Source organism: Pseudonaja textilis, chromosome 11 (assembly GCF_049901715.1).
Source record: "Pseudonaja textilis isolate UNSWEBS1 chromosome 11, rPseTex1.2, whole genome shotgun sequence".
NCBI classification, from domain to species: Eukaryota; Metazoa; Chordata; class Lepidosauria; order Squamata; family Elapidae; genus Pseudonaja; species Pseudonaja textilis.
The window spans coordinates 12,903,117-12,912,470 of NC_142000.1; the positions used below are offsets into that span (position 1 = coordinate 12,903,117).

General features: G+C 41.2%; 1 protein-coding gene across 1 annotated transcript; it reads left to right on the plus strand.

The window, feature by feature from the left end:
* Positions 1–461: 461 nt before the first annotated feature.
* On the plus strand, positions 462–8,383 carry LOC113448389 (uncharacterized). The gene is made up of 6 exons (XM_026719060.2): positions 462–848; positions 1,306–1,357; positions 3,522–3,709; positions 5,298–5,456; positions 5,602–5,712; positions 7,792–8,383. Exons 1-6 carry the CDS (start codon positions 702–704, stop codon positions 7,909–7,911), a joined length of 777 nt encoding a protein of 258 aa, XP_026574845.1. The 5' UTR covers positions 462–701; the 3' UTR covers positions 7,912–8,383.
* Positions 8,384–9,354: the final 971 nt, after the last annotated feature.

Consider the following 9,354-nt stretch of genomic DNA (forward strand, 5'->3'; position numbering starts at 1 on the left):
TGCAGCTCTTCCAACAGAATCCTGCAGAAAAAGGAGATGAGAAACTGGGACATTTGATGGAATTAGCATGGAATTATTTGTTTGGTCTCAACTCCTGAACTTCTTTCTAATTCAACCAGTGAAAACAAGATTTGAAATAAGCATACCAAAAAGGAGGCTTATCTATATCTATAACTATATCTATAACTATATCTCTACATCTACATCTACATTTACATCTATCTATCTATCTATCTATCTATCTATCTATCTATCTATCTATCTATCTATCTATCATCTACCTATATTCCAAATTACCTATCTGTATCTGAGAATAGATGTTATTTTAACCCACAAAGCATTGAGCATTCAGACATCAGGCTAAAATTATCTTGGGTTTGATGGGTTTGGTTGCTTTTCTTCAGGGGAGAAAACACAGAAGATGTTCTTCAAATAAAAACATGCCCACTGAACATAGCAAAAGAGAAACAGCTGCGCAGAAGGGGAAAAAGGGAAAAAAAGAAAGAAAACAAAAAAACCTACTGCAAGATTGGGCAAAAACCCTGGCAGTGCTTGCCAATTTCCTCCCTTCTAATTTTCTTCAGGCATATTATTTGCAAGTCAAATAACGTGGGTGGAAGGACTGGCAATGAACCCAGTTGCGGTAATATTTAAGGAAGTGCACAGAGCGATTTCTTAGTTGGCCTCGTCTGGCAAGAGAGATGGAACAACTGAATCCGCAGAGCGTTCTGGTGACTGGTTCCAATCGAGGACTCGGCTTGGAGCTGGTCAGGCAGCTGGCAAAAAGGAGCAACCCTCCAAAATGGATCTTTGCAACTTGCCGGGACCCGGCTGGACCCCGTGCTCAGGTGAGGCCTGGGGTACCTTCAACTTTATGTGGGAAGAACAAAGATTTTTTTTTTTCTGTAATGGAAATTCGCTTATCTCCTAGGTAGTAATGGTGCAGGCATGATTAGACACGATAGAGAGAGAGAGATTTGTAAATCTTAACAGCCCGTGTGGAATTTCATCACATTTTGTTTTTAATTGTTATCCTGTTTCAAATAAGCCACTTGCAAAATGTGCTGCTCTGGGCTAAGGACTTTTTGTTCAGAGCCAACTTAGAAAGCTCCTGCTATCCCTGCCCTCCCTGTAAAAGTCTTGTGGTTCTTTTTAGTTCTTCACTCCGTTCTGAGCCTTTGCGACACAATGGACACTGTTTATCAGAATTGCCTCTCATGAAGGCAATTCTGGAAACAATTAGTCGAAACATATTTGCCATAGCTATCTATAAAGGAGCTAAGTTTGTGGGTTTTTTCCTTTCAGGACCTGAAGAATTTGGCTGCTGAACACCCACAAGTTATCATCATCGCATTGGGTATGTGTTCTGCAAATCCTTTTGGTTCTTCTTTAGCTAAGAGGGAAAATAACTGAAATTTAGCAACACAATAGATCAAGGAAGCAATATTTCCATACACCCACATCAGAGCAGGTAAACATTGCCTTGTGTTACAATTGGTAGTTTATACAGTTTAGGCAGAATTCCAGAAAGAGATTCCCCAAACAGCTCGATCTGCTACCAGAAACCTGCATTCTCCTGGGCGTGTGCATTGGAAGATCAGTATCCAAGCAGTAACTTACGACTTTCTCATTTCTGTCAAATTTATATATGGTATTGGCAGCAAATTTGGGGGTATTGTTGGGAGGAACTGTCACACAAAGCTCGGCGGTGAGTTTTGTTGTTGTTGTTAGTTGCGAAGTCGTGTCCGACCCATCGTGACCCCATGGACAACATTCCTCCAAGCCTTCCTATCCTCTACCATCTTCTGGTGTCCATTTAAGCTCACGCCAACTGCTTCAAGTGACTCCATCCAGCCCCCTCGTTCTCTGTCCTCCCCTTCTTCTTCTATTGCCCTGAATCTTTCCCAGCATTAGTGCAAATAGTGTTTTCTTCTTCAGGGAGTCCTTCCTTCTCATGAGATGGCCGAAGTCTTTGAGTTTCATCTTCAGAATCTGGCCTTCTGAAGAGCAGTCAGGGTTGATCTCCTCTAGGACTGACCGGTTGGATGGCCTTGCAGTCCAAGGGACTCGCCGGAGTCTTCTCCAGCACCAGAGTTCAAAGGCCTCAATTCTTTGGCGCTCAGCCTTCCTTGTGGTCCAACTGTCACAGGCAAACATTGCAACTGGAAAAACCATAGCCTTGACTATATGCACTTTTTTTGGCAGGGGGATGTCTCTGCTTTTTAGTGTGCTGTCTAGATTTGCCATAGCTTTCCTCCCCAGGAGCAAGCCTCTTTTAATTTCTTGGCTGCAGTCCCCATCTGCGGTGATCTTGGAGCCCAGGAAAATAAAATCTGTCACTACCTCCATTTCTTACCATTCTATTTGCCAGGAATTGAGAGGGCCGATGCCATGATCTCAGTTTTCTTAACGTTGAGTTTCAAGCCAACTTTTGCACTCTCCTTCACCTGCAGCAAGAAGCTCTTTAATTCCTCTTCACTTTCTGCTATTAGAGTGGTATCATCTGCATATCTGAGGTTGTTGATATTTCTCCCGGCAATCTTCATTCCAATTTTTGATTCATCTAGCCCTGCCTTTCTCATGATGTGCTCTGCATATAAGTTAAATAGGCAGGGCAACAGTATACAGCTGAATGCTGGACACCTTTCCCAATTTTGAACCTATCAGTAGTTCCGTGTCCAATTCTCACTGTTGCTCCTTGACCCTCATATAAGAGACCTATATGAGTTTAGTAGTTTGCATATCTAATAAAGGTGATGATCCATCTAGCTGTACCAATCAGCCTTTGGCTTAGAGAAACTATTCTGTGTAACGTTTTACTAATGCAAGGTTAGTTGTTTTTCAGCCATTCAGTCCCACCCAAGTCACATAACTGGCCAAACAACACTTCTGTATCACCTACTTAGGTGAATTGCAATTTAATAGGTTTGTATGATATGCTAAGCTATAATCAGAGTTACAAACATTGATTCAGGAATGCAACACAGAAACCAGAGGTGGTATTCAGCAGATTCTGACCAGTTCTGGAAGAACCGGTAGTGGAAATTTTGAGTAGTTCGGAGAACTGGCAAATCCCACCTCTGACTGGAGATTTTGCAGTATCCTTCCCCTGCCACACCCACCAAGCCACACCCACAGAACCAGTAGTAAAAAAAACTGAATCCCACCACTGACAGAAACCCTATCAATCATGCTGCTCTCATACATACTTTCTATTTCAGAGGTGGGGAGGCACGTTTTCAGTAAATTATGTCTTCCGGTCAAAGCTTTATCCCATCCATAGTTTAATAAAAGGTATGAACTCAGATACTGCCTTATCTTGATGGGCTTTGCAAAGAACACCAGCATTTTTCAAAAGCGTTAGATGACAAGTCTCTACAATCTTGAGATTACTCTCACAGGTTTCTACAAGACAGTCATTTTATTATAAGACAGTATATTTATATACAAGTATATTTATTGGGCTACCATGTGGTATGCAAAGTTGGAGATGGAATAACCTACATTTCTTTTTCCTGTAGACGCGGATGATCCAACTAGCGTCAAGGCTGCCGCAGCTCAAGTCACAGAATGCGTAAAAGGGGCAGGATTGAACCTCCTGATTAATAATGCAGGAATTGTAAATAGCAGCAGCTTGGAGACTGAAACACCCGAGAGCATGGCTGAGACCTACAGAACCAATGTGATTGGGCCCATGATAGTTGTCCAGGTAAGGGAACTTTGTGGTCCTTTCCTCTTGGAGTAGAAAGAATATTTAGATGCAGGCATTCCACACAACACGTTTTTGCTTGTTTGCATTTTTTTTTCTGGATTAAGGAATTCCAGGCTGATGCTGAACTTGGTCCAAGGAATTCCCTAAGGAACTTTGGTCTACTCCCTCCCACTCTGCCCAACTGTCGTCCCCCCCTGATTCATGGTTTTAAGAATGAATCCTGAGTTCCTTGAACTCCTTGAAGAATAGCATATCAGGATCTGAATAGAAATTTTGCCCAATAGCTGCTTAGACTATGACAGACTATGGATATAAGATGGAAAAATTGTGTTGATTGAAAGAGTGGATTCCATCTGGTTAGACTAAAGGACTATTGTGACATCTTCCAGTAAGTTATTGGCAAATCTTTGGGGTTTTGGGGGGGAATTTTTCTTGATTGGGAGATGTCCCAACTCTCCTGCCACAAAGAAGAGGGGGTCAAATTATTCTCCAAAGCCCCAGAGGGCAGGACAAGAAACAATGGTTGGAAACGGATCAAAGAGACAAGCAACCTGCAATTAAGGAGAAACTTCCTTAACAGTAAGGACAATCAACCAGTGGAACAAAGTTGCCTTCAGAAGTTGTGGGTGCTCCAACACTGGAGGTTTTCAAGAAGAGGCTGGATAGTCACTTGTTTGAGATTGTACAGATACTCCTGCTTGAGCAGGGGCTGGACTAGAAGACCATGATGAACCATGATGATCCAAACTCTGCCAAGGACCTTGGAGTACTCATCTCAAATGATCTAAGCGCTAGAGCCCACTGTAACTACATAGACAAAAAGGCATTAAGAGTTGTTAACCTAATCTTACGTAGCTTTTTCTCTGGTAATATCACACTACTAACTAGAGCATACAAAACATTTGCTAGACCAATACTCGAAGACAGCTCATCAGTCTGGAATGTGCATTACGTATCTGATATTAACACAATTGAGAAAGTCCAGAAATATTTCACAAGAAGAGTTCTCCACTCCTCTATTCATTGCAGAATACCTTATGCCACCAGACTTGAAATTCTGGACCTAGAAAACCTAGAACTATGCCGTCTTCGGTCCGATCTAAGTATGGTATATAAAATCATACATTGCAATGTCCTACCTGTCAATGAATACTTCAGCTTCAACCCTAACAATACAAGAGCACACAGTAGATGCAAACTCAAGGTAAACCACACCAAACTTGATTGCAGGAAATACGACTTCAGCAACAGAGTGGTCAATGTCTGGAATACTCTACCTGACTCTGTGGTTTCTTCCCCAAACCCTCAAAACTTTAATCTTAGACTGTCCCTTTCCTAAGAGGTCTGTAGGGGGCGTGCATAAGCGCACCAACCTGCCTATAGTCCCTGTCCTATTGTTTCTTTTATTTTTCTTATATGTATCCATTTCATGTATTCATAACTATGTTTATACTTATACCTATTATCTTGTAAACGATTGACAAATCAAATAAATCAAATCAAATCAAACCTCCAAGGTTCTATTCTGTTCTATTCCTATTGCTGAAGATTTGACTGCCCTTCATTTGTTCCTTTCATTCTCCAGGTGTTCATTCCTTTGCTGAGAAAAGCAGCTCACGAAAGTCCCTTGAAAGGCATGAGCTGCAGTAAAGCAGCCATCGTCAACATTTCCAGTGAAGCAGGTTCCATCACAAGCGTCCTTGAATGGCAGCGGGGCCACGTCATTGCTTATCGCTGTAGTAAGGTACAGATGAACTCATGATCTGAGAACGTAAGGGTCAATTCTGTCGTTATCCCAACTAGGAGAAGAGCACATTTGAATGGTCTGGCATTCAGGAGAACTTAGATGAAGCATTCCTTCATTTTCTTCTTCCCTCTCTCCCTCACAGTCTGCTCTGAATATGCTGTCCAAATGCCAGTCCTTGCACCTTGCCAAAGATGAGATCTTGTGCGTTGCGTTGCATCCTGGATGGGTACAGACCGACATGGGAAATTTAATGGTAAGCAGATTGGAGGGGGGAAAAACACCTAAATTTTATACAGTGGAAGTAAACATGGACCAAATAATCTGTACTAGAAATGGAGTATTTTTTTTAAAAAAAAAGCACCTCCAGACCATGCTGAATCTATTCATGGATCTTGCTATTCCAGGGATGGTCCAACAGTTTTTCTAAACCAGCTGCTGCCGACCAGTGGGCCACGGTGGGCTGTGAGAAAATTTTGGTGGGCTGCAGAGAAATCTCACCCCCAGACTATCACCCCCCAAAGCAATTAATCCGGGCTGCGCAGAAACACAAGGCTGCACCGCCCACATGGCCCGCAGGAACCCTCCCCGCCCACTCACTCCTTACCCGGAAAACTTGCCTGCTAAATTGCTATTTTACCTTTTTCTGACCATCAGCTGTTCTGCTATGCTGGAGATTTAGATTAGCTAGGAAGCAGGAAATGGCTGGATTTCTTGCTTCCTAGCTAGTCTACAGATCTTTGGTTTTGCTTTTAAGCACAGCCGAACCTCCCTTAGGACTGAAGGTTCTATTATTCAGTGCAGACTCACGGCAAGCAAGTTTTATATGACAGACTAAGTTAGCGAAGGGCAGATAGATAGATCACTGAATAATTCCGTGAGCAACTCAATCTGCCTGCCCTGCTTTGCCTGATTTTGGATAAAAATTGCTCTTTTTATATAAAAAAATTCAATATTTACATACATGGTGTGTTGTGAGTTAATTTTGTGAGTTTGCTTGCAAGCAAATTTTATGTGACAGACTGAGCTAGCTGATGGCAATGATAGCTATCTGAATGAATCTATGACTCTGTGAGCAGCTCAATCTGCCTGACTGCTTTGCCTGATTTTGGGTAAAAGTTGCTCTTTTTTTATAAAAAAAATCAATATTTATACAAATATTTATATTTAAATACAAGCCATGCCCAGCCAGTCACATGACCACCAAGCCACACCCACAAATTAGGCCATGCCCACAGAACCGGTTAGTGGTCCCTGGGATTTAAAATTATGAGTTTGGGGGTCCCTGGGGTCCAAAAGGTTGGCGACCCCTGCTCTAAACAATTTCAGGAAGTAGTGCTTGGGTTTTTCTTGACATAGCCTCATCTTAAATCAGGCTGTGTCTGAAATAATATGTACCAAATACCATGAAACTCTTCCCCCTTGATAGATTCAAATTCTAGAAACAGCCAGATGGCCCCTGGAATCCTGTGGTCCCACAAGTGGTTTCAGTCTGGTTCTGAAGGAATCTGAATGTGATCACCAGAATATTATATTTCGGGCTCAACTTTTCTATATCACTATCAGTTAATTTATGTGAGCTGCTATTGAATAGGGTTTTTAAAATTACAGTGTTACCTTGGTACTCATCCTTAATTGATTCCAGGAGGCACGATGAATACCAAACAAATTTTTTCCATAAGAAATAATGTTGCCAACATCAACAAGTTCAAGTTTGTGCATTGAGTGCCAAATAATGAGTCCTGGGACAACATTTTTGTATCAAAATGCATTGGGTATCAAATTCAATCCGTTTCAAACCAGTTGGATACTAGGGTACCACTGTATTCAGTGTAGAAAGAATATATCATTCCTGTCAGAAAATGGGTAGAAACCTAAAGTTTCTGCTTAATGGAACACACTGGACCAAAAATTAGTCATGTGAAATTGAGGCTCTTCAATTCTATAAACTTCTGGTGGTTCTTTATGAGGCAGTGACCAATTCCTTCAAAACGTGTCAGTTTATTTATTTATTAAATTTATATGCCGACCCTCTCACTGGTAAGGCAACAAAATTAGGTCATGAGTAGTTCTGTTAATTTTGATGATGATGTAAAAGCATATCTGTTCGATAATTTAGTGATAAATTTTGAATAATTAAACATGGCCTCTCCTTTCCAAAACCTAGTCTGATTCCATTTCAGCAAAACTTGTTCTTTGATATAATTTCTTGTCTAATAACATTTTCTTGCCGATATAACGTATTAAACTATTGCCTTGAATTCTCAGTCGATGTTACTAGGCCTTTAAGCTGTTTTCACTATCATCTTCTTTCATTTCTTGTTTTTTTTTCCAGGGAAAACCCCCATTGACAAAGGAGCAGAGTTTGCGAGCTATTCTGAACACCCTTGGCCGTCTCTCTGAGAAAAATACTGGCACATTTGTCAACTGGGAAGGGAATCTTGTTCCCTGGTGAGACAACCAAGGTTTTGCTTCTCTGCACTGAAAGGCAAAGTTCTCATCAAAGACAATGCAGTTTTTTATCTTCAGTGCTCATTATATCCTGCTCTGCTGCATGTGCTCCAACTCGCCTTTGCTTCAGGTAATCTGTTTGGCGCCCATCAAACCTTGCCCGTCAGCCAGGCTCTTTCAAACTGCAGGTCCCTGTGATTTGTCTAAACACGTCCAGATGTCACTGGCAGCAGTTGCAAAGCAGCCATTTTGTATTGGAAAATTTTCTTTCCAGATCTCTAGAATCTAAACATACATTTAAGAGATGCATACATTCAAGAGGATGAACTTTCCCCCCAATTCCACATCTGGCAACGCGAGTCTAGATGTGGGCTGTACCTCTCTTGCAAAAAGGCCATCTGGAACATTTTATACTTCCAATATGTTAATCTACTTTTTAAAGACTGTTATGCATGAAATAAAACTGATTAAAAACATTGACAAGATTTTTAATTTGGATAGTTTTTAGTTTTGTTAATGATAAATTGTCAATTCATTAGGAGTATTGGCCAAGGAAGGCATCAACCAACCAACCAGTGGTGGTCTTGAACTTTGAGATAGTCACAAGGGATTTGTTGGGGGGTCCCCATAAAAGACTTATAGATGTATAACTGATGACCTATGAATTCTGATGAATCTGATTCTTTTCTCAATTTCCTCAATTCATTGCATAGATGAAAGGAAAAATTAAAAAAAAGACCGTTCTCCTCTTGAATAAAGAAGCCAATTGCTCTACTGCTTCCCCACTCTGGGTATCTGGAAAGAAGCTAGCTAGAGTCAGTGGAGACATTGCTTCATCTTGATAATGAACTTTATAATGCTATGGTAAGGCCACACTTGGAATACTGCATTCAGTTTTGGTCGCCACGATGTAAAAAAGATGTTGAGACTCTAGAAAGAGTGCAGAGAAGAGCAACCAAGAGGATTAGGGGACTGGAGGCAGAAACCTATGAAGAGTGGTTGCAGGAACTGGGTATGTCTAGTTTAATTAAAAGAAGGACTAGGGGAGACATGACAGCAGTGTTCCAATATCTCAGGGGCTGCCCCAAAGAGGAGGGAGTCAAGCTATTCTCCAAACCACCTGAAGGCAGGACAAGAAGCAACAGATGGAAACTAATCAAGGAGAGAAGCAACTTAGAACTAAGGAGAAATGTCCTGAAAGTTAAAACAATTAATCAGTGGAACAACTTGCCTCCAGAAGTTGTGACTGCTCCAACACTGGAAGTTTTTAAAAAGATGTTGGATAATCATTTGTGGAAGCTATAGATAGTCCTCGGCTTACAGCCATTTGTTTAGCGATTGTTTGAAGTTACAACAGCAGTGAAAAATGTGATTTATGACCATTTTTCATACTTACAACCTTTGCCGCATCCCTATTGATCACGTGATCAAATTGGCAAATGGCATA

Excerpts from the sequence above, each read along its gene's own strand:
- LOC113448389 (XM_026719060.2), top strand. The coding sequence starts at position 702 with ATGGAACAACTGAATCCGCAGAGCGTTCTGGTGACTGGTTCCAATCGA. Across the intron at positions 5,457-5,601 it reads TTGCTTATCGCTGTAGTAAG|TCTGCTCTGAATATGCTGTC; the intron begins GTACAGATGAAC and ends TCTCCCTCACAG. Across the intron at positions 5,713-7,791 it reads CCGACATGGGAAATTTAATG|GGAAAACCCCCATTGACAAA; the intron begins GTAAGCAGATTG and ends TTTTTTTTCCAG.